Source organism: Scyliorhinus torazame, chromosome 14 (genome assembly GCF_047496885.1).
Source record: "Scyliorhinus torazame isolate Kashiwa2021f chromosome 14, sScyTor2.1, whole genome shotgun sequence".
Classification (NCBI taxonomy): domain Eukaryota; kingdom Metazoa; phylum Chordata; class Chondrichthyes; order Carcharhiniformes; family Scyliorhinidae; genus Scyliorhinus; species Scyliorhinus torazame.
The window spans coordinates 185,409,478-185,436,283 of record NC_092720.1 but is presented as its reverse complement, the minus strand read 5'-3'; the positions used below and the strand labels follow the sequence as shown (position 1 = coordinate 185,436,283).

The 26,806-nt window shown below is 48.3% G+C and overlaps 1 protein-coding gene across 1 annotated transcript in view; it reads left to right on the top strand.

The window, feature by feature from the left end:
* LOC140389381 (A.superbus venom factor 2-like) overlaps nt 1–26,806 on the top strand; it is a 99,838-nt gene that overhangs the window by 32,879 nt on the left and 40,153 nt on the right. The window contains exons 8-13 of the mRNA XM_072473544.1: nt 2,001–2,100; nt 4,885–5,014; nt 10,766–10,878; nt 20,709–20,876; nt 23,189–23,380; nt 25,149–25,343. Coding sequence (XP_072329645.1) covers nt 2,001–2,100; nt 4,885–5,014; nt 10,766–10,878; nt 20,709–20,876; nt 23,189–23,380; nt 25,149–25,343 — 898 coding nt within the window. The remainder of the gene's footprint in view (nt 1–2,000; nt 2,101–4,884; nt 5,015–10,765; nt 10,879–20,708; nt 20,877–23,188; nt 23,381–25,148; nt 25,344–26,806) is intronic.

Genomic DNA, 26,806 nt, shown 5'->3' with positions numbered 1-26,806 from the left:
ACTCGTTTATTACCTCCACACCCCTTTTCCTACCTACGTCGTTGGTACCAATGTGCACATCGACTTCTGGCTGCTCCCCCTCCCCCTTAAGGATCCTGAAGACACGATCCGAGACATCCCTGGCCCTGGCACCCGGGAGGCAACATACCTTCCGGGAGTCTCGCTCGCGACCACAGAATCTCCTATCTATTCCCCTAACCATTGAATCTCCTACTACTATTGCTTTTCTATTCTCCCCCCTTCCCTTCTGAGCCCCAGAGCCAGACTCAGTGCCAGAGACCTGGCCGCTAGGGCCTTCCCCCGGTAGGTCATCCCCCCCAACAGCATCCAAAACGGTATACTTGTTTTGAAGGGGAACGGCCACGAGGGATCCCTGCACTGTCTGCCTGTTTGTTTTCTTTCCCCTGACTGTTACCCAGCTATTCTTGTCCTGTACCTTGGGTGTGGTTACCTCCCTGTAACTCTTCTCTATCACCCCCTCTGCCTCCCAGATGATCCGAAGTTCATCCAGCTTCAGCTCCAGTTCCCTAACACGGTCTTTGAGGAGCTGGAGTTGGGTGCACTTCCCACAGGTATAGTCAGCGGGGACACCGGTGGTATCCCTCACCACCCACATCCTACAGGAGGAGCATGCAACTGGCCTAGCCTCCATCCCCTCTTACCTTACAGAATATAGCTGCCCTGTGGACCAACTGGACATCCGCCCTCCGACTCTGCTCCCAGTCGGCTGCACTCTCTGTAAACTCCTGGCTCTCTTCTCACTCTTTGCGGAAATGTAGAAAACATTTGCCAGCACTTGGCCCATAGCCTCGAATGTGAAGACATGCCAAGTCTAACACCCTCCCAGGCAGCGCATTCCAGACTGTCACCACCATCTGGGTAAAAAAGTGGGCCTCAGTCCATTACTCGATGAGCCTCACAGGGAGATCAGTGAGTGATTTCTCATGATCGTGGTGATGGTTAACACATCTACATTTCTAATTGAGGAGAATGCTTGGTAAATGCAGCAAATAATAGATATGATACATGCTTTCTAAAATGTAATGGATGGTGAGTTTACTGGGTAAAAATGGACAGAAAAAAAACCCTCTTCAAATTGTTTGTATCAAAGCTATAGTAAGATTCCGGCTGGAGTTCTCCAGCTGTCCCCCACTGACGGGATCTGCCGGTCATGCCAGCGATGTACTGGCATTGTGGGTTTTCAGACGGCAGAGGCGGGGCGGGGGGGGGGGGTAGTTTGTGTTAAAAAAACAGGAAACCCCCATTGACAATGGCGGGAGCAGAAGATCCCACTGCCAGCCAAAAGCCAGCTGCCTCCGTCGCCATGCAGAGAAAGTCCCACCCTTCTTTTTCGTCCTCTTCTCGAACGGGATGTGGACGTATGTGGCTAGGGCCAGCATTTTTTGCCCATCACGAGTTGGCCTTGAAAAGGAGGAGGAGATCTGTCTTCTTGAACTGCTGCAATCCCTGAGGTGTAGGTGCACCCACTATGCTGTTAGGGAGTTTGACCCAGAGACAGTGCAGGAACTGCAATATATATCCAAGTCAGGATGGTGAGTGGCTTGGAGGAGATCTTGAAGGTGCTGGTGTTCCCATGTGTCTGCTGCTCTGGTCTTTCTAGCTGGTAGTGTTTGTGGCCTTGCAAACGTGAGTGGGTAAATGGAGAGTGGCTGAATGGGTAGTTTTGGTGAGGTGGGCTGGTAAAGTGGGTGGGTGAATGATTGGTGGTCAGGTTAGGTCAATAGTCACTTTGCTTTAAGGAGCCTTGGTGAGTTCCTGCAGTGCATCTTGTAAATGGCACACTGCGCTGGTGAAGGAGGGAGCGAACGTTTGTGGAACATCGCCTGTTGGGATTAAGACCCAGATTCCCAGAGCACTTCCAGATTATGAGTGCCGTTTCATTCCCACAATGCTAACACTTCCTCTTTGCTGAACTTGCTGCCCAAACAATTCAGTCAACTCTGTACAGTCGCTTTTCACTCCATTTGTTTTCCTTTCAGGGATAAATCAGATAGCAAACTTCGAGGTATTGTGATATTTGAGATGTGTACAACTTCTGGTCAGAGGACCCACCTATCACAGCTAGATGAAACCCTCTCGGTAAGTAAGCAACTTCCTGGTTGGTGCAGGATGTGTCGATCAACCGTGTGTGGGAAGTGCAGAAACTGTGCGTTGGGACCTTTGAAAGTCCTGATGTGAGGAATTTTGTGAAAATTACCCAAAAGTTTAATCTGCCAACTGTCCCTGATTCTGAGTGAGGATTAGAGACTCGGTTTAGATCTGCGGGAGTTATTTGGATAGTTCCCCGAGAAATATTAGACACATTAAAACCTAGTCTAACTCCTGGGTAACACCACAACCAACCACCCAACTTGCGCCCACACCTTGAATACCCTGCTAATGACTTGAATTCCCCCTGACCACCTGACTTCCCCCCTAACCACTTGATGATGCCCATGTGCCATCCCCACCCAATCAAACTGACCCAACACCCAACTACCCCTCAACACGCCCACCCTCTGCCAAGTACCTGACTAACCGCCAACTCTCCCCCTGACCACCAAATTACCCCTGTCCCATCCGTGGACATGAGTCAACTACAGCCTTAACCTAGCCATCCTGACTGCATCCCAGATGTGGCACAGCCACCCCCTCTGAATGCACCCGACACAACTAACCCCTGGCCACACCCAACTACCCACTGAACTTAGTTCATAGAATCCCTCCAGTGCAGAAGGCCACTCCGCCCATCGGGTCAGCACCAGACCTCCGAATGAACACTCTACCTAGTTCCCCTCTCCTGCCCACCCTTCCCTATCCCCACAACCTAATCTGTACACCCCTTCAATTTGTTAAAGCTAGTCATGGCATCCATGAAATTGTCAGAATTTGTCAAAAAACACCCTTGTGGTTCAGCGGGGAGGAAATGGCGTAGTAGTCTCACTGGACTAGCAATCTAGCGATCCAGGATAATGCCCTGGGGATTTGGGTTCCAAACCTGCCTTGGCAGATGGGAAGTCACTAAAAATCTGGAATTAAATGTCTAATGATGGCCATGATACCACTGTCGATTGCTGGTCTATATGTGATTCCAGACCCACAGCAATGTGGTTGACTTGTAACTGTCTTCTGAAATAGCCAAGCAAGCGACTCAGTTCAAGGGCAATTAGGGTGGGCAACATATACTGACCCAGCCAGTGATGAATCCCTTGAACGAATTTTAAAAAAACCTAATGTTCTTCAGGGAGGGAAATTTGCCATGATCCTTACTGGTTTGTCCGACATATAACTGCAGACCCACAGCAATGTGGCTAACTCCTAACTGCTCCCAATTTTAATAAAAATCCCTTCATGGGATAGAGGCAATTCTGGCAAACCCCATCTGTATAATTGCCCTTCAATTGAGTGCCTTGGTTGGCCATTTCAGAGGGCCATGATTCTGGGTCTTGTTCGGAAGTGCAGAAGCGAACCAGATAGGTTTTGAACCACAAACAATGGTTTCATGGCTATCATCAGGCGTTTAACAATTCCAGATTATTGCTTTTTAAATTGAATGAAAATGCCGCAGCCTGCCGTGGTGGGACTCAAACTGAGATCCCCACAGCATGACCCTCGGTCTTTGGATGAGAATCATGGAATCCCTGCAATGCAGAAGGAGGCCATTCAGCCCATCGAGTCGACACCGCCATTCCAAAAGAGGCCCCCTACCTAGGCCCACTCCACCTGCCCTACCCCTGTAATCTCGTCTAATTTTGGGGCACGAAGGGGCAATAGTGTGGCCAACCCGCCAAACTAGTTACTCGTCCACCACCTCCCCCATTTTGTAATGAGCAATAGGCAACAAATGCTGGTCTTTGCGAGCGATCCCCACATGCCATAAACAAATTAAACCAAACTCAAAGTCCCACAACCCTGGTACCATTCTAGTAAACGTCATCTGAAACCTATTCAAAGCTATGGCATCTTTCCTAAAGTGTACTGTGTATAGCTGGATGCAAAACCCCAGTTGAGGCCAACCATTGATTGCACCATCCTTACTTTATACTCTATGCTGTTATCGATCAAGATCAGGATCACATAAATTTACTTCCAGCAACTCATCAATAAGACTGCCACCTTCGAAGATATGAGTCCGCACGCTTCCAAGTCTCTCTGTCCAGCGCTCCTTTGAAATTGGAGCATTTAATTTAATTCTTTCATCCTTTCTGCTAAAATGTACATTGTGCCACATAAAATTTGATCATAGAATTTACAGTGCAGAAGGAGGCCATTCGGCCCATCGAGTCTGCACCAGCTCTTGGAAAGAGCACCCTACCCATGGTCAACACCTCCACCCTATCCCCATAACCCAGTAACCCCACCCAACACTAAGGGCAATTTTGGACACTAAGGGCAATTTATCATGGCCAATCCACCTAACCTGCACATCTTTGGACTGTGGGAGGAAACCGGAGCACCCGGAGGAAACCCACACACACACGGGGAGGATGTGCAGACTCCACACAGACAGTGACCCAAGCCGGAATCGAACCTGGGACCCTGGAGCTGTGAAGCAATCGTGCTATCCACAATGCTACCGTGCTGCCCAAATCGATCAAGTGCCTGCCATTTCACCAGTTTTGCCTATGTCATCCTGAATTCTGTGACTCTCCATTTCACCATATGCAACATTTCCAAGTTTTGTGATGTCAGCATGCTTTGAAAATAGGCCATTTTTAGACAGGTACAGCTCTGTGTCACCATGCCGCCAATATACGACAGAGCTGTCGATCCAGGTTCGATTCCGGCCTTGGGCGACAGTCTGTGTGGATTTGCACATTGTCCCCTAGTGTTGCAGCATAAATCAACAAGCCTTAAAATAATTGTCTTGATTTCTCCTCTTAGATTCAGAATGGGACAGCTCGTGTTGTTTTAAGTTCTGATAAACTGGTTAACAGCATAAAAAGGACTGGAGGAATGGACAGATTTAAGACAAACACTTTGTGTATTACAGCGCAGATTGAGGATCAAACAGGTTAGTGACTATCTAAATAGAGCCAGATATTCTGTTTATATTTTAAATCCTGTTCAATGCTCCCACACTGCCTATGATTTCTCACACTGCATGATTGAGATTTAGTGTAGCATGAAGGAAAATGCAATCTAAATACAGGAAACGCTGTGACCATTGCGGTTAAGTGCTGCACTTGTGAGATGTGGGAGGTACGTGACACTTCCAGCGTCTCGGCCGACTACATCTGCAGGAAGTGCACCCAATTGCAGCTCCTTACAGACCACATGAATAGGTTGGAACAGCAGTTGGATGCACTTAGGAGCATGAAGGTGGCGGAAAGCACATAGACAGGAGTTTTAGTGATGTGGTGACACTCAAGGTGCAGGCAGATAGATGGGTGACTGCTAGAAGGGTCAGGCAGTCAGTGCAGGAATCCCCTGTGGTTGCCTCCCTCTCTAACAAGTATACTGTTTTGGATACTGTTGGGGTGGGGGAATGGCCTTTCAGTGGATCACAGCAGCAGCAGCCAGAGCAGTGGCACCATGGCTGGCTCTGTTGTTAAGCAGGGAGGGACAAAGAGCACGAGAGCAATAGTTATAGGGGACTCTATAGTTGGGGGTACAGATAGGCACTTCTGTGGACATGAAAGAGACAATGGTATGTTGCCTCCCTGGTGCCAGGGTCCAGAATGTCTCTGATCGGGCAGAAAGCATTCTGAAGGGAGAGCGTGAATAGCCAGAGGTCATAGTGCACATAGACAGTAATGACATAGGCAGGAAGAGTGATGAGGTCCTTCAGAAGAAGTTCAGGGAGTTCGGCAATCAGCTAAAATGCAGGACATCTAGGGTTGTAATCTCAGGATTACTCCCTGTTCCACGTGCCAGTGAGGCTAGAAATAGTAGGATAGTGCAGCTAAACACATGGCTAAACTGGTGGTGTCGAAGGGAGGGTTTCAGATTTCTGGACCACTGGGATCTCTTCCGGGACAGGTGTGACCTGTACAAGAAGGGCGGGTTGCATCTAAACTGGAGGGACACCAATTTCCTTTTCTTTTAGAAAATATTTTATTAAGGCACTTATAATTTTAAGACTTTTAAAGATAAAAATGCAACAAAGACAAAAATCCACAAGAACATAGCCATTCCCCCCAAACACAGACCCCAACCAACATGGTCCATATAAACACTGTCTCGCAACCCTCCCTTCATTGGGTTTCCTACCCTTATTTGTCACTTCTATGCCTTCCCCCTTTTCCCTCCAACCCCCCCTTGATGACAGACTTATTTTTCTTAAAGAAGTCGATGAACGGCTGCCACCTTTGAGCGAACCCCTGTAACAAACCCCTTGAGATGAATTTGATTTTCTCCAACTTGAGAAACCCCGCCATGTCGCTTACCCATGTCCCCGACTTCGGGGGCTCCAGGTCCCTCCATCCCAGCAGAATCCGTCTCCGGGCCACCAGGGAAACAATCGCCAAAATGTCGGCCTCTCTCCCCCCTGGGCTCCCGGATCTTCAGACACTCCGAATATTGCCACCTCTGGACTCAGAGTCACCCTCCCTTGCAGGACCTCTGACATAATGTCTGCAAATCCCTACCAAAAGCCCCTCAACATCGAACACACCCAGAACATCTGCACATGATTTGCAGGTCTTCCCCCACAGCAACTTGTCGCACTTGTCTTCCACCTCCTCAAAAATCCTCCTCCTCTGTGCCACTGTCATGTGGGTCCTGAGGACTACCTTGAATTGGATCAGGCTGAGCCTGGCATACGACGAGGTCACGTTCACTCTCCGCAGGGCTTCCTCCCACAGCCAGCCTCCAACTCCCCTCCCAACTCTTCTTCCCATTTCCTCTTCACCTCCCCTATTGGGAATCCCTCCCCCTCCATCAGCTCCTTATAGATCTCTGAGACCTTCCACTCCACAACTCCTGTTTTTGACATCACCTTGTGCTGTAGCCCCCTTTGTGAGGGTTGTGGAAATCTAGGGACCTGCCTCCAAACAAAATCCGTACTTGCAGGTACCGGAGCACCAATATCCTGGCTGGGAGGTTTGCTAGAGTCACTCGGGAGGATTTAAATTTGTATGGCAGGGGTGGGTGGGAACCAGAGCATTATCTCAGAAGGTGTGATAACTGAAACCGGTGCAGGCACATCACCATCACCCTTGGCGGCTCGTTCCCCTGTGGCTTCCTCATCAGTGCCCTGTGGGCCTGGTCCACTTCCGAGGGTTGTACAAATGCCCCTTCATCTAGCAACTTCTGGAACATCAGAGCCACGTACGTGCCAGCATCCGCTTCCTCGCTGGTGTCTGGCAGACCCATGATCCTCAAATTCTGCCTGCGGGACCGGTTCTCCGAGCCCTCCACCTTCTCCTGCAGCCACCTCTAATTATCCCCCAATACCTCAACTTGGACCGCCATCGAGGCAATCTTCTCCTCATGCTCCCCCACCACCTCCACCACCTTCTGGATCTCCTGGCTCTGGGCCCCCAGTCTCGTTTCCATCCGGTCAATCCCTGCCTTTAATGGGTCCACCACCCTAAGCCAGGTCTTCCAGATTCTCCTTCCTCTGCTGGGTGAACTTCTCATTCAGAAAGCCTTCCAGCTGCTCCGTTGACCATTGAGAGGGCAGGGCCAATTCCTGACCTTCCACCATCTTCTCCTGTGTCGCAGGTGCACCTCCAACTCGCTCCAACTGCTCCTTTCTTTTTAGATCACTTCTGGTCCACGAATCCATCCAATGGTGGGACACTCTCTCCTTCCACCACCCCCCCCCCCCCACCACCACCCCCCGCACCTTTTATGGTCAACAAATCCACCCGTTAGCCGGGGAAATGGTCCACAAATACCACCACCAGCAGGAGCCACCAAATGTGCGACCACTCACATCATGGCTGCCAAATCATGGCTGCCACTGGAAGGCCCTTTTAAAAATTATTAAGTTAGATAAGTCTCCTGGGCCGGATGGGATTTACCCCAGAATACTGAGGGAAGCAAGGGAGGAAATTGCTTTGCATTCTCACTGGCTACAGGTGAGATCCCAGAGGACTGGAGAATAGCTAATGTTGTATCGCTGTTTAAGAAAGCTAGCAGGAATAATCCAGTAAACTATAAGCCGGTGAGCCTCACATTGGTAGTAGGTCAATTATTGGAGAGAATTCTATGGGGCAGCATTTATACCCATTTGGAAATAAATGGACTCATTAGCGATCGACAGCATTATTTTGTGAAAGGATAGGTCATGCCTCACATACTTGATCAAGTTTTTTGAGTAGGTGACAAAGATGATTGATGAGGGGAGGCGGTGGATGCTGCATACATGGACTTCAGTAAATCCTTTGAAAAGGTGCCTCATGGCAGACTGGTACAAAAGGTGAAGTCACACGAGGTGAGGGATCAGAGGTGGGGTGGCACGATGGATACAGAACTGGCTAGGTCACAGAAGGCAAAGGGTAGCAGTAGAAGGGTGTTTTTCTGAATGTAAGGTTGTGACTGGTGGTGTTCCACAGGGGTTGGTACTGGGGCCTCTGTTGCTTGTAGTGTACATAAACAATTTGGAGGAAAATGTAGTAAGTTTACGGATGACACCAAGGTTGGTGGTGTGGCAGATAGTGTTGAGGATTGTCAGAGGACACAACAGCACATATAGGTTGGAGACTTGGACATAGAAATAGCAAATTGAGTTTATTCCGGACAAATGTGAAGTAATTCATTTTTGGCAAGTCTAAATGATATAGAGGGGAAATATACCGTAAATGACAAAACTCTTTGGAATATAGAAAGTCAGAGAGATCTTGGCAGACGGGTCCACAGATCTTTAAAAATGGCAACAGAAGTGGACAAGGTAGTCGAGAAAGTATGTGGAATTCTTGCCTTCATTGGATGGGACATAGAGTCTAAAAACTGGCAAGTCATACTACAGTTGTATAGAATCTTGGTAAGGCCGCACTTGGAATATTGCGCACAATTCTGGTCGCCACACTACCAGATGGATGTGGAGGCTTTGAAGAGGGTGCAGAGGAGGTTTACCAGGAAGTTGCCTGGTCTGGAGGGTGTTAGCTATGCAAAGAGGCTGAATAGGCTCAGACTGTTTTCATTCGAATGACAGAGATTAAGGGGCGACCTGATGGAGGTCGACAAGATTATGAGAGGCATGGATGGAGTGGATGTGCAGGTACTCTTTCCAAGGATGGAGAGGTCAGTCATCAGATGTTCCCGATGGTGGGTGTGTCCAGAACCATGGGTCACAGTCTGAGGATTCAGGGTAAACCATTTTGGACAGAGATGAGGAGACATTTCTTCACCCAAAGAGTGGTGAGCCTGTGGAATTAATTACCACAGAAAGTAGTTGATGCTAAAACTTTGAATATATTCAAGAGGCGGCTGGATATAGCACTTGGGGAGAATGGGATTAAAGGCTATGGGGAGAAAGCAGAATTAGGCTATTGAGTTGGATGATCAGCCACAAATGGTGGAGCAGGCTCGCAGGGCCACCAAGCCTCCTCCTGCTCCTATCTTCTATGTATCTATGTCAGTAGGGGGCATAGGTTTATGGTCTGTGGGGCAAAGTTAGGAGGAGATGTGCGAGGGAGGTTTTTTTTTACACAGAGGGTGGTGAGTGCCTGGAATGTGTTGCCAGGGGAGTTTGAGGAAGCAGATACAGTAACGCATTGAAGGCATCTTGACAAATACATGGATAGGATGGGTATAGAGGGATGGGGCACTAGGAAGTGCTGAGAGTTTTGGCCAAGGGTGGTATCATGACTGGTACAGGCTTGGAGGGTTGAAGGGCCTGTTCCTGTGCTGTATTGTTCTTTGTTCTTTGTCACCAGTTCTCCTCTGAAGACTCCATTTCCTAACAGCCAACTCCATTCCTCGCCCAGTTCATTGCCTGATGGATGGCGAACCAGATTGTTCATAACTTCAGACACTGAATCGACCCTGAATTAAACTGAATTCAATTAATGCTCACATCCCCTTCAGGGCCGCATTTCACATGTCAGATCTCCACCCCCGACCCTAACCTGGGAGTAGATATCAAGAAACGTAGATATCGGGATGATTTCTGCTGCAGAAAACTTCATCCATGCTTTTGAGAATATCAGACTCCACTATTTCAAAACTCCCAGGCTCCCACATTCTGTCTTCTCTAAACTTGCCTTCATCCAAAACGCTGTAGCCCAGATACTAATTTTTTGCCAAGTTCCATTCTCCCCACGTTGGGCGGCATTGTTTTGTTCCTTTTTTCTTTTCTTGGCCAGCGTAACTTTTGAGGTTCTGCACCGTAACCTTTCTATGGTTTGTGTGGTTCTACCTTGTGGTCTTTGATCTATACTGGATCCCTGTTAGGGTAATGCATTGATTGTGCAATGCATATTGTGTCAAAATCCCTTCACAGCTTCATCCATCTATATCTCCAAAAACCCCTCCAACCCTCCTAAAATTCTGCATCTTCCCAACTCTCACCACTTGTACATTCCCAATTTCAATTGTCTTTCCCCCTGGTCCCCGTCCCTTCACCCCAATCGGTGGTGAGTTGTAAATCTGGGGAAACTCCCTCCCTAAACCTCTCAGACTGTCCAGCTCTCTCTCCTCTGACACGCTCCTTAAGATCTACTTCCTTAATTGACTGATGTATCCTAACACCTTGTGCAGCTTCTTGTGAAATTTTGTCTGACGCTTACTGCTGTCAAGCATCTTGGCAGTTTTACTCCATAAAAACGTGCTTCACATATGCACACAAAGTTGTCATTGTTATTTTTCAATGCAGGACATAATGAAACCAAGGTACTGGACAATATTGTGTTTCGCCGTTCACCCTATGACATTAACCTATCAGCCATCAAACCCTATTTTATACCTGGAGCTCCATTTAACTTCCTGGTATGTATGCCTGGCTCATTCAACCTATGGAATTCTAAATAACTCTTCCATTTTGTACCTGACCCTCACTACGATTAATAGGTATCAATCAAGCTGCCCGATCATTGGTATCCCTTCCATAAACATTCAATCCCTCCACCTCCGATGCTCAGTATCAGTCATGTGTACCATTGACAAGATGCACTGAAGGAACTCAACAAAGTTCCTTAGAAAGCAGCTGTGAAACCCACCATCACTACCATCTGCAAAGACAAGGGCAACAGGTACATGGGAACACCACCAACTGGAGGTTCCCATCCAAGTCACCATCCTGACTTGGAAATGTATTGGCCATTACTTCACTGTTGCTGGGTCAAAATCCTGGAACTCCCTCACGAACAACACTGCAGATGGGCCTACACCTTGGGGACTGCAGCAGTTCAAGAAGGCAGCTCACATGGGCCTAGCCAGCAATGGTCACATCCCATAAAAAAAGAGGATGAGTCTAGAGAGAGGCAGCACGGTAGCATTGTGGGTAGCACAATTGCTTCACAGCTCGAGGGTCCCAGGTTCAATTCCGGCTTGGGCCACTGTGTGTGTGGAGTCTGCACATCCTCCCCGTGTGTGCGTGGGTTTCCTCCGGGTGCTCCGGTTTCCTCCCACAGTCCAAAGATGTGCAAGTTAGGTGGAGTGGCCATGATAAATTGCCCTTTGTGTCCAAAATTGTCCTTAGTGTTGGGTTGGGTGGGGTTACTGGGTTATGGGGATAGGGTGGAGGTGTTGACCTTGGGTAGGGTGCTCTTTCCAAGAGTCGGTGCAGACCCGATGGGCCGAATGGCCTCCTTCTGCACTGTAAATTCTATAATATAATCTGACAATTAACATCAATTAATTACTGTTTATATTAATACAGTGGCATTAACATAGAAATACAGAAAATAGGGGCAGAAGTAGGCCATTCAACCCTTCAAGCCTACTCTGCCATTCAATATGGTGTTGGGTGGTCCTCTATGACAACACCATACTCCCGCACTCTCCCCATACCCCTTGACACCTTTGGAGTATGAATCATTTTGCCATTTGTGTTACATGTGAAGTCAACTTCATTACCCATGCTGCTTTTATTTAACCTCTTGCCATAGAAGGAGTGCAGTGATGATTTACCAGACTGATTCCTGGGATGGCAGGTCTGACGTATGAGGAGAGATTGAGTCGGTTAGGACTGTATTCGCTGGATTTCAGAAGATTGAGGGGGGGGGGGGAGATCTCAGAGAAATTTATAAAAGTCAAACAGACTAAATAGGGTAGATGCAGGGTGAATGGTCCCAATGGTGTGAGCGTCCAGAACTAGGGCTCACGGTCTGAGGGTACAGAGTAGAACCATTTAGAAGCTAGGTTTTTTTTGCAGTGGAACTTTTGATTTAATTATCTTTTTGAAGAAAATTTTGGAAATCAGAATTTATTTCAAATTTGTTTTCCATAATGATCAAAAATACGCAAGATCAGTTTTGTGATTAGACCTAAATCCTTATGAAAACCAATGGCTTTTAACAATTCGAAAACTTTGGTATCCTGAAAATAAAACGCTTTACAGTCATTTAAATTTCATTCTTCCTTCATTATGTTATATCAAGCATAGAAATCTGAGGGAATGGATTTTAAAATTGGTTTCCCTATTTTGAATGATGTGGAGATGCCGGCATTGGACTGGGGTGAGCACAGTAAGACGTCTTACACAACAGGTTAAAGTCCAACAGGTTTGTTTCAAATCACGAGCTTTCGGAGCGCTGCTCCTTCCTCAGGTGAATGAAGAGGTAGGTTCCAGAAACATTTATATAGACAAAGTCAAAGATGCAAGACAACGCTTTCAATGCGAGCATTTGCAGGTAATTAAGTCTTTACAGATCCAGAGAGAGGTGTAATCCCAGGTTAAAGAGGTGTGAATTGGCCAGGACAGTTGGTAGGATTTTGCAAGCCCAGGTATGTTTCTGGAACATACTTCTTCATTCACCTGAGGAAGGAGCACTGCTCCGTAAGCTAGTGATTTGAAACAAACCTGTTGGACTTTAACCTGGTGTTGTAAGACTTAAATAGAATCATAGAATTTACAGTGCAGAAAGAGGCCATTCGGCCTATCGAGTCTGCACCGGCTCTTGGAAAGAGCACCTTACCCAAGCCCACATCTCCACCCTATCCCCATAACCCAGTAACCCCACCCAACACTAAGGGCAATTTTGGACACGAAGGGCAATTTAGCATGGCCAATCCACCTAACCTGCACGTCTTTTGACTGGGGGAGGAAACCGGAGCACTGGAGGAACCCCACGCACACACGGGGAGAACGTGCAAACTCCGCACAGACAGTGACCTAATCCGGGAATCGAACCTGGGACCCTGGAGCTGTGAAGCAATTGTGCTAACCACTATGCTACCGTGCTGCCCTTCTTACCATATTTCGAATAACATTGGTATAGATTTTTGTCAGAAGCAAAAACGTTTTCGGGTGTTGCCTGATTTGGGTTTTTAATCTTAACAACTGTTCCAAATTTGAATATTTTTTTCAAAAATATTTTTTTTAAAGTGTTTTTATTCAGGTTTTCCATTTTATACACTGTCAAATAAATGTCTGTGTAGATCAGATCCAATTTACAAAACCCAAATATTGGAGGTATGCTCCCAGTCCCTACCCTTGCCCCCCCCCCCCCCCCCACGACTCCCCTGTCCTTTTTATTTTATTTTTAAATATTTTGGTTGAATTTTTACTTCTGTACACTTTACAATAGGTAAGTGAGATGGTTGTATGTACCATTTTGTTACTGCTGCCCCATGGCTTGCTCGGTCTTTTCCCATGTCCCCCTCCTAATGTTTCCCTGCGTTCCTCCCTTGCTGCCCCTCCCCCTTTTTTCCATCTGCTCTATGTGGTCCTATCTGTCCTTACTCCCTCCCACTTCCTTCCATTCCTATCCACTATTGGCTTGAACAGGCCTTGGAACAGGCTGATGATTAGCCCCACGCTTTATGGATGCTCTTGTCTGACCCTCAGATGGTGTACTTGATCTTTTCCAGGTGGAGAAATTCTGACAGGTCTGTCAGCCAGTCTGAAGTTGTGGGTGGTGCTGCTGATCGCCAGCCAAGCCAGATTCTCCGGCGTGCGATTAAGGAAGTAGAGGCAAGGGCATCAGCCCTCTTCCTCGTATGAAGTTCTGGCAGGATATCCCAAAGACTTTCACTCTCAGGCACGGCACCACCCTCACCCCCACAACCTTGGACATCGCCTTGAACAAGGCTTTCCAGAACCTGACAAGTCTGGGGCAAGACCAGAACATGGGAGTATAGTTGGCCGGGCCTCCCTAGCACCGTTCACACTTGTTCTCCCTTTTTGGGAACAACCTGCTCATTCGGGTTCTTTGAACTGCATTAAGCTTAGCCTTGCACAGGAGGAGGTGGAGTTGGCCCTTCTCAGTGCTTCGCCCCAGAGTTCCCACCCCACCTCCATCTCCAGTTTGTCCCCCCTTTTCTGTCTTTCTCCATCTAGTGATGTCCTCACCCTTTCTAACAGTCGTCCGTACATGTCCCTGCAGTTCCCCTTCTCCATACTACCTGCCTCCAGCAATTCTTCCAGTATTGGGTCTCTTGGGCCCTAGGGTACCTCTTCGTGTCCTTTATGGAGGATGTTTTGGATCTGTAAATGTCGGAGCTCCTGTCCGTTCGGTAGCTCCAGTCTTTCTGTCAGTTCTTCCAGGGTTGCAATTCTATCTCCCGTGTAGAGGTCCCTAACGGCGAGCGTCCTCCTGTCCTGTGTCCACTTCTTAAAAGTGGCATCAAGCATGGCTGGTGGGATTTTGTGGTTGCTGCAGATGGGGGCCATGGTGGACACCTCAGTTAAGCTGAAGTGTTGTCTCAGCTAGTTCCAAGTGTTTAATGCAGCTACCACCAACGGGCTGGATGTGTATATTGCTGGGGGGAATGGGAGCATTGTCGTGGCTAGGGCGCGGAGGGTCATTCCCATACAGGAGGACTCCTCCATTTTCACCCATTCCGTGCTTCCTTACCCATCCCCTCACTCTTTGGGCTGTGGCAGCCCAGTGGTAGTATTGCAAGTTCGGAAGGGCCGGGCTGTCCATGTTTCTTCTAGTCTGCAGTATATTTTGGGGGATTCTTAGATTCTTTGACTATTCCTTGGAAAAAGGCCTTGGGGATGTAGATCGGTGTGGAACAGGAAGAGGAACCTTGGCAGGACATTTATCTTGATCGTCCGCACCCTCCCTGCCAGGGAGAGCAGAAGTAGGTCCCATCTCTGCAGGTCCTTTTTAACTTAATCCGCCAGACTGATCAGATTCTATTTGTGGATCCGTGTCTAGCCGTGGGCTATCTGAATCCCCAGATAGCAGAATTTGTTTCAGGCCAGTGTGGATGGTAGTCCCTCCAGCTTCGTCCCTCCCCTCTTCGGGTTCACCGGAATACCTTGCTCTTGCCCAGGTTGAGTTTGTAGCCCGAGAAGATCTGAACTCTTCCAGGAACCTCATGATTTCCTTCAAACCATTCCGCGGGTCTGACATGTATAGGAACAGGTCATCTGCATAGAGCGAGATTCTGTGCACTCTACCTCCTCTTCAGACACCCTTCCAGCTTTTTGCATCTCGCAGCGTGATTGCCAGGGGTTCAATTGCCAGGGCGAACAGGAATGGGTGCAGCGGCATCCCTGACCAGTGCTTCTGTGCAGCTGAAAGTATTGGAGCTGGTGGTATGGGTCCAAACGCTCTCCTTGGGGGCGTTGTATAGGAGTTTCACCCATGAGGTGAACACCGTCTCTAGCCCAAACCATTCCAGTACGTCTATAAGGTGCTTCCATTCGATCTGTCAAAGGCCTTTTCTGCGTCCAAGGAGATGATCACCTCTGGTGTTCTCCTCCCGGATGGGGTTAGTATCACATTGAACAGCTGTCTGACATTCGCAGTTAGCTGTCTACTTTTGACAAAGCATGTCTGGTCCTCTGCGACCACTTCTGTACGCAGCTCTCCAGTCTCTTGGCCATGACATTCACAAGTATTTTCGCATCTACATTAAGCAGCAAAATCATAGAATCCCTGTCGTGCAGAAGGAGGCCATGCGGCCCTTTGAGTCTGCACTGGGCCTTGGAAAGTGCACCCTAGTTAAGTCCACATCTCCACCCTATCTCCATAACACTACATAACTTTTTTTTTGGACACTATGGGTCAATTTAGCATGGCCAGTCCACCTAACCTGCACATGTTTGGACTGTGGGAGGAAACCGGAGCACCCGGAAGAAACCCGCGCAGACTCGGGGAGAAAGTGAAAACTCCACACACGCAGTCACTCGAGGCTGGAGTTATGGTCTATATGATATGCAATCCATCGGATCTTTGTCTTTCTTGGGTATCAGCGATATGGTGGCCTGTGTTAGCATAGGAGGCAAAGTGCCACTCGCTCGCAAGTCTGCGAACATCTCCTGTAGTTGCGGGGCCAGAGCTGGTGCGAATTGTTGATAGACGTTACCAGGAGCCCATCAGGTCCCGGTGCCTTCCCTGCCTGCACAGAGGTGATACTCTCCATGAACTCTTCCTATTGGTGCTTCCAGTTCCCCCGTCTGTCATCCCCCATGACTGGCCACATGTCCAGTTCATTGAGGAACTGTGTCATCCCCAAGTCCCCGTCAGAGGGTTTGGAGGTGAACAGTCCCCGGTAGAAGGCCTCAAATGCTTGGTTGACCTTTTCTGGTTCGACTACCAGTCCGCCTCTGCTGTCCTTTATCTGGGCTGTTTCCCTCCTGGCTGCCTGCTTTCTCAACTGGTGGTTAGCACAGTTGCTTCACAGCTCCAGGGTCCCAGGTTCGATTCCCGGCTTGGGTCACTGTCTGCACGTTCTCCACATGTCTGCGTGGGTTTCCTTCAGGTGCTCCGGTTTCCTCCCACAGTCCAAAGATGTGCAGGTTAGGTGGATTGGCCATGATAAATTGCCCTTAGTGTCCAAAAAGGTTAAGTGGGGTTACTGGGTTACGGGGATTGGGCGGAGATGTGGAGTTGGGAAGGGTGCTCTTTCCAAGGGCCAGTGTGGACTCAATGGGCCGAAAGGCCTCCTTCTGCACTTTAATTCTATGATTCCCCATGCTCATAAAAGGTCACCTGTGCCTGGCGGAGTTCGTACACTGCTTTCCTGGTGGATAGCAGGTTAAAGTCCATTTGCAGTTTTTTCCTCTGTGCCAGAAGCTCTACGGTCGGGACCTTGGAGTATTTTCTGTCGACCTCCAGAATGGAGTCGATCAGTTGCTGCCTAGCCACCCTCTTCTCCCAATCCCGACGAGCCTTGTAGGCTATAATCTCTCCCGTAATCAGTGCCTTCATTGCTCCAGAACATGGAAGGTGAGAGTTCCCCGTTCTGGTTGTTAGTGATGCACTCGACTATGGCTTGTGGTGTTTTCTGGTAGTGGACCTTGTCGGTCAAGAGGTCTGTGTCCAACCTCCAAGCATAGCGTTGGGCACAGCTCATCTCCAACCTCACATCCATGTAATGTGGTCGGAGATGACTATTGCGGAGTTTTCCGCTCTTACTATTTCAGGAAGCACCGATTTCCCCACTGCCAAGAAGTCGACACGGGGGTATACCTTGTGCACCGGTGAAAAGAAAGAGAATTCCTTCTCAGGGGGGTGTAGGAATCGCGGGTCCACTGCTTCCATCTGCTCGATGAATGTTCCCAGTTCTTGACCATGCTTGTCTTTTTCCCTATTCTGGGGTTTGATCTGCCTGTCAATGGGTCCTGTATGCAGTTAAAGTCCCCCCCCCCCCATGATCAGTTGGTGTGTGACAATGTTGTGGATTTCCACCATGGCTTTTTTAATGAAATCCGTGTCTTCCCAGTTGGGCGCGTACACATTTACCAGGACTACAGGGGCCCCATCTGGGACACCACTGACCATGACTTAGTCCCCCTGGGTCCGTAACCATCCTTGTCGCTTTAAACACCATCCTCTTACTGATCAGTATGGTTACTCCCCTAGCCCTCGGCCCGTAGCATGAATGGTACATCTGTCCCAGCAGCCCTTCCTTACCCACAGTCGGTCCTTCTCCCTCAGGTGCATCTCTTGAAGGATGACTATATCGGCTTTCAAACTTCTCAAATAGGTGAAGACTCTGCATCTTTCCACCGAGTCCCCTAATGTTCCAGGTGACAAGCCTGGTGGGTGGTTTTTGTCCCCATTCCTGCGGGATCAACAATGCTTACCTGTGGCGGGGTTCCTACACTCCGGGGTTTTCCTTTGTTCGGAGGCCGTCCAAAATGGCTGCAGTCACCGGACTCACCATAAGGTCGGGTCCCTGCACTCCGGGATTTCCCTTTGTCCAGGGGGCACTCAACACAGCCGTCAACTATGCGTCCATCACATGGGTGCGCCCCTGAACTCTGGGGTATCCTTTTGTTTAGGGACCCTCCGAAGTGGCTGCTTGCGGTGCCATCCTGCTCCCACAACCTGCACCTTACCTGTTGAAACCAATCTGAGGCTCATTCTATGTCCTTTCCAGCTGCTCGCCTTCTTCTGTCTCGCCCACCCCAGGATCCTCTCACGATCCTGATAACGATGCAGTTTCACGATTATCATCTTGGTTGTTCCCCCGCTTTGGGATTCGACTGGAGCGATCTGTGCAGTCTGTAGATCTCCAGGGGTTGGGGAAGTTGTCCCTCCACACTAGCTTGCCCAACATTTGGGCAACATAGCCCCTCGGGTCCATGCCCTCAATCCCCTCTGGCAGGTCCACGATCTGGATATTCTGGTGTTGGGACATCTTCTCATGGTCCACGACTTTCCCCTTCAAACTCCCCTGTGTTACTACCAACCTTTTAATTTCAACCTCTTGAGTGACAATCCTGTCATTCTGGTCCGACGACACCTTCTCCAGCTCAGGGATCGTCTGCCTCTGCACCTCCACCTTCTTCCCCAGTCCATCGATCGCCATCTGCATGGCGACCAACACCTCCGCTACTGCCACCTTGACCGCCACCTGGATTTCCACCTTTATTGCCTCCCTCATTGCCATCAGTTCCTTTGTCAGGAACGTCTTCCATCCATCTTCAGGTTTGGAGAGGGGGAGGGGGGAGGCCGCTGCTTGAATCGCCGGTCTCCCTCTCTCCGGGGTGGCCGTGGACCCCACACCTCGTGGGTCTGCCGTCTCGTCCACCCGCTGTTTGCGGCCTTTTCCTCCGCTCATGCCATCTCTGCGTTCTCTCGAGCTGGCATGATGGCTCTATTCTGTCCCTTTTCTTAATAGTGGGTGAGATGCTATTGAATTTTCATCCGAATCAAGGTTCATACTCCAGTGCCCCATACAGTCGGAAGGGTGTCACCTTTCAGAGAATGACCATTGTTTTTTTTTCAAGGAACACATTTGCAACCCGAAGGCTGAATTTCAGTGTGGCCTACATCAAATATGCAATTGTGGGCCAGAAATTTCCAGCCATTGAAATCCGCTGTACCCACCAGTAGCGCATTCCTGCCCGAGTGGGGCGTGGGGTGGCTTCAATGGGAAATCCCATTGACAAGCGGTGGGAGTAGAGAATCCCTCTGCCAGGGAATGGCGTGCCGCCGAGAAACATGGTGCTGGGGACCAGAGATTCCAGCCCATGGACAAATAAGGTTAAAAACAGGCAACAATCATTTGGTAACAAAAGTAGGCAAAGAAATTCTGGTAAAGTAGCGGATGGGATAATAATTGAAGAGTCGTGTTGAGATGTTAAACCAGATTATAGTCCAGTAATGTTACCACATTGCAACAGCCTTCCAGAGAGTCCTCCTCCAGGTACCAGGCCCTAAGAGGATGTTGGTGACCATTGACTTTAATTGGATTGGCCCACGATTATGGTGAAGTATTGCCATGGCTTGCCATTGCCTTCTTCAGCATGACAGACCACAAATCTCAGGCACTCCCCCTGCCTGCCGTCAGGCATGTTGGAAGGGTTGACACTGTACCTTGTGCTGTATATCGTTTGATTTTTAAAAAAGGACTTTTCCCTTTTTCCATTTGAGCAACCACCTCATCCGATTGTCCAGCCTTCTCTTCATCAGACATGGCCTTACATTTGGCTGCATGTTTTCTCTGGAAGTGTCGGTTCAAACTGTATCCTTAGAATACGGCGATACTTCCTTTGCAAACTAAGCGCACAGCTTTCCCTGCTACCTCCCTAAAGGAGCATTTGGAAGTCCACTCCTGTTTAAGCCCTCGGCATTCAGCACCTGCTTTTCTCTTCCTCAACAGATTCATGTTTGTATTGTATCCCTCCACTGGGGCGCGGTCAATGTGAATTCTTGCAAAACTAATAATAATATTAAAAACTAAAAACGATGTAACTAATTTTCATGCCTCTCCTGTGCTAAACCATTGGTTGGTATGATTAACAATATGATCATAGCAACCAGTCATAGACCGGTACCCTGCAAGCAGACACTGCATTATCGCTGTACAACATTCACAGATAAAGTAAATTTTGATCAAAGTGCAACATTCTGTTTCTTCTGGGAGTCTTGGCAGGCCAGACAGAAGTGTTATAACACCAGATCTGGCTCGTACTTTGCCCACTGATTTACAGCTGATAAACAGCCTCGTTGGCTAGGTGGTAAATGCACCTTCTTGCTGCCATCAAGTACTGGAGAGGGACGTGAACCTAGAGAAGGTTAGAGGTAGGGATGCCATCCCTGTGTCGCAAGTTCCCTCTCTGGAGAATTAGAAGAGTAAGTGTGGAGAATTAGAAGAGTAAGAGTAAGAGATGTGAGCTGCTGACTTGCGTTTTTTCTTCTGTTTCTGTTCCGTATTATTTCATTCCTTGTCATCAATTTGTCTTACAGATAAAAGTAACCTATCCCGATGGCTCTTTTGCATCCGGTGTACATCTCGAAGTATCGTTATTTGGTACAGGGCTACTGGACCTTTACGGTACAGGACTGACTGACCAGATTGGCGAGCTAGGTTTTGTCCTCAATGTTCCCTGGAGTGCTCAGAACATGAGCATTAATGTAAGAGTCCGTTTCCAGCTTTCAAATATATTTTTTGCTGATCTTGATCATTTCATGCGTAACCAGCAATTCCTTTCCCAGTTTATGGTGACAGTTAACCTAACTATTTAGCCCCTCCGCCCACCATAACTCACAAACCCCATTTAGGTTCTCTCCCGCTATTCCCTGGACCTAACATGATCTGCGCTGGGTGCAACGCGGCAAGAGAATCCTAAGATCATGACATATAGGAGTAGAATTAGGCCATTCAGCCCATCGGGTCTTCTCTGCCATTCCATCATGGCTGATACGTTTCTGATCCCCATTCTCCTGCCTTCTCCCTGTAACCGATGATCCCCCTATTAATCAAAAACCTATCTATCTCTGTCTTAAAGACATTCATTGATTTGGCCTCCACAGTCTTCTGTGGCAATGAGTTCCACAGCTTCACCACCCTCTGGCTGAAGAAATTCCTCCTCATCTCAGTCTTACAGGATCATCCCTTCAGTCTGAGGCTGTTCCCTCGAGTTCCAATCTCTCCTACTCATGGAATCATCTTCTCCACGTCCATTCTATATAGGCCTCTCAGTATTCTGTTAAGATCTCCACTCCATCGAGTACAGACCCAGAGTCCTGAACCGCTCCTCATATAGGTAGACCTTCATTTTGGGGATCATTCTTGTGACACCTCCAGGGCCAGCACATCCTTCCTTAGATTCCAAATGGGTTCTGACCAGAGCCTTATACTGACTCAACAGAACATCCCTGCTCTTGTATTCTCGCCCTCTCGACATGAATGCTAACATTGCATTTACCTTCCTTTAAAAAAAATGTATTTTATTACAAACATGTATCAAAACAGGTTACAGCAAATAAACACCCTGGGAAACAAACATGGTCATAAACATCCCCCACCTTTCCTGAAAACCCCCTGAAGAGCCCCTTAACCCATACTTTATCCTCTCTAATCATAGGAAGTCGTACAAGTCACCCAACCAAGCCGCTAACACCGGTGGCGATGCTGACCGCCACTGCAGCAAAATTCGCCACTGTGCAATCAGAGAGGCGAAGGCCAAGACATCGGCCTTTCTCCTCTCCATGAGCTCCGGCTTCTCTGAAGCCCCAAATATCGCCACCGAAGGGTCCGGGTCCACCTCCTCCTCCACTATCCTGGCTAAGACTGCGAACACTCCTGCCCAGAACCTTCCCAATTTTTCGCAACCTCAAAATATGTGTGCGTGATTTGCTGGCCCCCGCCCACACACCTCACACTCATCTGCTATCGCCTGAAAGAACCCACTCATTCTCGCCCAAGTCATATGCACCATGTGCACCACCTTAAACTGTATCAGGCTCATCCTTGTACAACAGGAGGTTCTGTTTACCCTTTGCAGTGCCTCACTCCATACTCCCCAACTGATCTCCCCTCCCAACTCGACTTTCCATTTCTCCTTAATCGTCTCCATTTGCCTTCCTAACTACCAACTGAACCTGCACAGAAGAGAATCCTGAACCGTGACTCCTAAGTCTCTTTGTGTGAAGTCTTTTCCCATTTAGAAAGTAGTCTATGCCTTTATTCTTCCTATCAAAGTGCATAACCTGATGGTCAGAATCGCCGCCATTCACTCTGTTTCTGTCTCCACAGATGCTGCCAGACCTGCTGGGGTTTTCCAACATTTTCTGTTTTTATCAGGATGGGATTCTCCACACGATGCATGTTTCACGGTGGTGGAGCGAGTCTGCCATTGGCCGTGGGCAGGATCTTCTGGTCTCAGTCTTGTCAATGGGGTTTCCTGTTGAATTCATCTCCGCCGCCGTGAAACCCACGGCAAAAGTGCGCCGTCGGTGGGAGTGGAAAATTCCACCAGCATGAATGATCGGAAAGTTCTGGCCTCAGTGTCTGACTTATATTCATGGCCTCAAGCTTTGAGTGGCACACAAGTGAAAAATATTCTTTATCAGGGCACCACTCAGACGTTTCCCGTTTGGAAATTGGGTGTGCTGTATAATGAGCCATGGATTCCTTTACACCGCTTCCAAGGCAAATTCATAACCCTATTACCTTATCAGTTGTTACATGTAACACTGATATGTTATCCGGGAGTTGAGCTGACTAGCAGGTTGGCCATAATATCATTAAATGACAGAGCAGGCGTGAGAGGCCAAATGACCTACCCCTGCTCCTTATTCATCTGTTTGGATGTCAAGTGGCTGCCTGTTAACTCAACATTGTTCCATCCCTCATCACATCTATTAGTGTCTGTGAGTCTATCTGTTCTGCCATCGATTACTGTCTGTCACAGCCATCTTTTGACCCTATCTTGCCTCTCCAGGTGACTGCTGGGAATAGTTCCACTGGGTTTGAAAAGATATCTAAAGTGGTGAAGAAAACTCTTTCTGCCAGCAGTAGATACCTGCATATCAAGGTGCCGCATGTTCTGCTCTATCCTCGAGACAGCATCACTGTACATCTGACAGCGATCAGCCAGCAGAACATCAGTAACGTCCATTATTACTATTACATGGTTAGTTTGTAAAACTTGCATCAAAGGTTTGAAGGAGTTAGGTAGTCATCAATCCGCAAAAAATGTGGATGTTTAGAGCATAAACGCAACAAATCTAATTCATATAGTGCCTTTACCACAGTAAAAGAAAATCCCAGGGCAACTCACAGGAATGATTAGCAAAACATGAAAAATGAAATGAAAATCGCTTATTGTCACAAGTAGGCTTCAAATGAAGTGACTGTGAAAAGCCCCTAGTCGCCACCTTCCGGCGCCTGCTCGGGGAGGCTGGTACATGTTCTACCGCCCAGCGAAATAAAAAAAATTTAAACGAGAAAATCATTCACGGGATGTGGGCATCGCTGGCTCGGCGCCGCATTTATTGCCCATCCCTAATTGCCCTTGAGAAGTGGTGGTGAGCCACCATTGTGAACCGCTGCAGTCCGTGTAGTGTAGGTGCTCCCACAGTGCTGTTAGGGAGGGAGTGCCAGGATTTGAACGCACAAGAGTAACAATGAATAGGGGAAAATTTTAACAATTGGAACTAGGTCGCTTTTCAGTAAATGGTACCCGTACCTCAACAATCGAATAAGGCAAAGGGGAGGCTGTCGAGGAGCAGGAGGCATACATTCAGCCGTTTGATCCTGTTTCTCCATTTAATTAGGTTGCTCATGATTTGCCCCTCAACTAAATCTCCCACATTAGTTCCTTTGCCCTTGACACTCTTAACGAACAAGAGCCTACTGAATTTTTCAATTGATCCCCTGCTGCAGTCGCTCAACAAGAGAGAGAATCCGAGATTAACATTAACCTCTGTGTGAAGAAGTGCTTCCTCACATCATTGAATTGCCTAGCTCCAATGTTATGGCTATGTTACAGCACACACATGATGGATCGAATGGCCTTTTGCTGAGCTGTTAAACTTTATGACTCTATGACGTACCCTCTTTTTGGGCTACCCTGCACGTGAAATAGCTTCTCCCTGTCTACCCCCTGAACCTCATAATCGTCTTTAATACCTCAGCCCCTTAAACTGCTATATTGAAAGGAATGCATACCTGGTATATATAACCCCAGCTCCATAATTTCAGCACCATATTTTGTTTGCAGCAGTATCACTCTGGTGAATCAGCACTTCACACGTTCCGAGAAAATATATGTCATTCCATAGAATTTCCACAGTGCAGAAGGAGGCCATTCAGCCCATTGAGTCTGCACCGACCCTCTGAAAGAGCAACCGACCTACGGGAAGAATGTACAAACTCCACACAGACAGTCATCCAAGGTCACAAGTGAACGGGTCCCTGGCACAGTGAGGCAGCAGTGATGGTGCTGCCCAGAAACACTCACACCGGAGATTTAACATTGATATTTATTTCTCACAGGCTAGCAACTCCCTGAGGAGACATGTCATGCAATTGCTGTCCGCAACCCCCTCGAGGGGGCACATTGGAAGTGCCAGACTGCACATTTGCATTTCCTTGGCACCCGTCCTCTTTCCGCCCCCCTGGCAGAGCTCAGCCTTTCGCAGAGCGCATTTCGTGCAATAATTGGCCAATAATTGGCCAGCCAGCGTGAAATATCTGCTCTCGGGTCGATCCCAAGCCTGGAACGGGTTTCACGTCAACTTTCAGGCCCCACCGAGTGCAAAAATATGAGGCCGTGGTTTGCCGGGTGAAATGACTTCTATCTCTTTGCATCCTTAATTGTCTGAATGTTCATTTGCTTTTGCCAAGGTCTGTATTCTGAATGTGTGCTTGTCCTGACTTCAGCTATGTATTATTCTCAGGTGGTGGGCAGAGGAAAAGTACTGGATTTTGGGAGTGTCGAGAGGGTGCCAGGGGCCACGTTCGAACTTCCCATCACTCGGGAGATGGTTCCTCATTTCCACATTTTGGCTTATTACATCTCCAATGATAATCACAAAAAGGAAATCATCATGGACTCCGTACTGGTTGAAGTGGAGAGCCTATGTGATACTCAGGTGTGCCTCACAGTTTTTTTTTTGGTGATGTATGTACCACGTGATTTTTTGTAATCAAAATTGATACAATTTATGCCACCAGTGTTCCAATTTTTAAAATTCGCTCAGGGGATGTGGGCGGTGCTGGCTTGGCCAGCATTTATTGCCCCATCCCGATATGCCCTAGAACAGAGTGGCTCAGGAAATTCCAAATGGAATTGATGAGTCAACTACATTGCTGTGAGTCTGGAGTCACCAAAATGTATAGGTGGCAGATCTCCTTCTCTAAGCGTTGTCAAACATTTAGTTCCAGATTTTTATTGAATTCAAATCGCACCATCTGCCATGGTAGGATTCGAACTGGTGTCCCTGGATTGCTAATTCAGTGACAATACCACTACACCATCTCCTTCCCAATGAAATTCAATACAATCTCAAGGAGCAGCTCTTCATCTTTCAACGGGACACTTTGCAACCTTCTCTACACAAGATTGAGATCAACGATTTTAGACCATAACATCTGTCCCCAATTTTGTTTGTGTTTCTTTTCTCTTTATCTCTTCTTGTTGCTTTCTCATTTCCTTTACTTCCCATTTGGACAGCAACTGTCCAGGATCCTGCCATTAAAGCCCATTGTCTCCTTCTTCACTTGTCCCGTTACCGCGGCTGGCCTTGCATCAGAACCCTTTTCTCATTTAATCACACCATCCTTCCACCCTAATGCAGTTCTTGCCATTCGTTCTTCTTCCCACCATGCCATCTTCTACTTGCTGAAAGCCAATGGGCCTGAATTTCACACTCCCTGGCGTGGGTCAGGAGTGAGCATGGAAAAAGAACGAATAGGCTACCCACTGGGTTCCTGTGGGTTTCTGCTCATCCCGACTCGGAGATTTTATGTGGGGTGGGGGTTGGTCTCCAATTATGCGTGGAATCGTAGATTCCCCACAGTGCAGTAGGAGGCCATTCAGCCCATTGAATCTAACCAACCCTTGGAAAGAGCACCCTACTTAAGCCCATGCCTCCACCCTATCGCAGTAACCCCACCCAACCTTTTCAACACTCAGAGCCAATTCATCATGGTCAATCCGCCTAACTTGCACATCTTTGGACTGTGGGAGGAAACCGGAGCACCCGGAGGAAACCCACGCAGACATGGGGAGAAAGTGTAAACTCCACAAAACCTATGGCCAGAATTGCACCCAGGTCCCTGGAGCTGTGAGGCAGCCGCAGTGTTAAGCACTGTGCCACCCATATTGGCTGCTGAAAGGCTGTTTCCTGCCTACCTTCAATTTTCAGACTGGGCAGTACGGTGGCGCAATGGGTTAGCACTGCTGTCTCACGGTGCCGAAGCCCCAGGTTCGATCCCGGCCCTGGGTCACTGTCCGTGTGGAGTTTGCAGATTCTCCCCGTGTTTGCGTGGGTTTCACTCCCACAGCCCAAAGATGTGCAGGGATGGTGGATTGCCGTACCAGCCTCCCCGAACA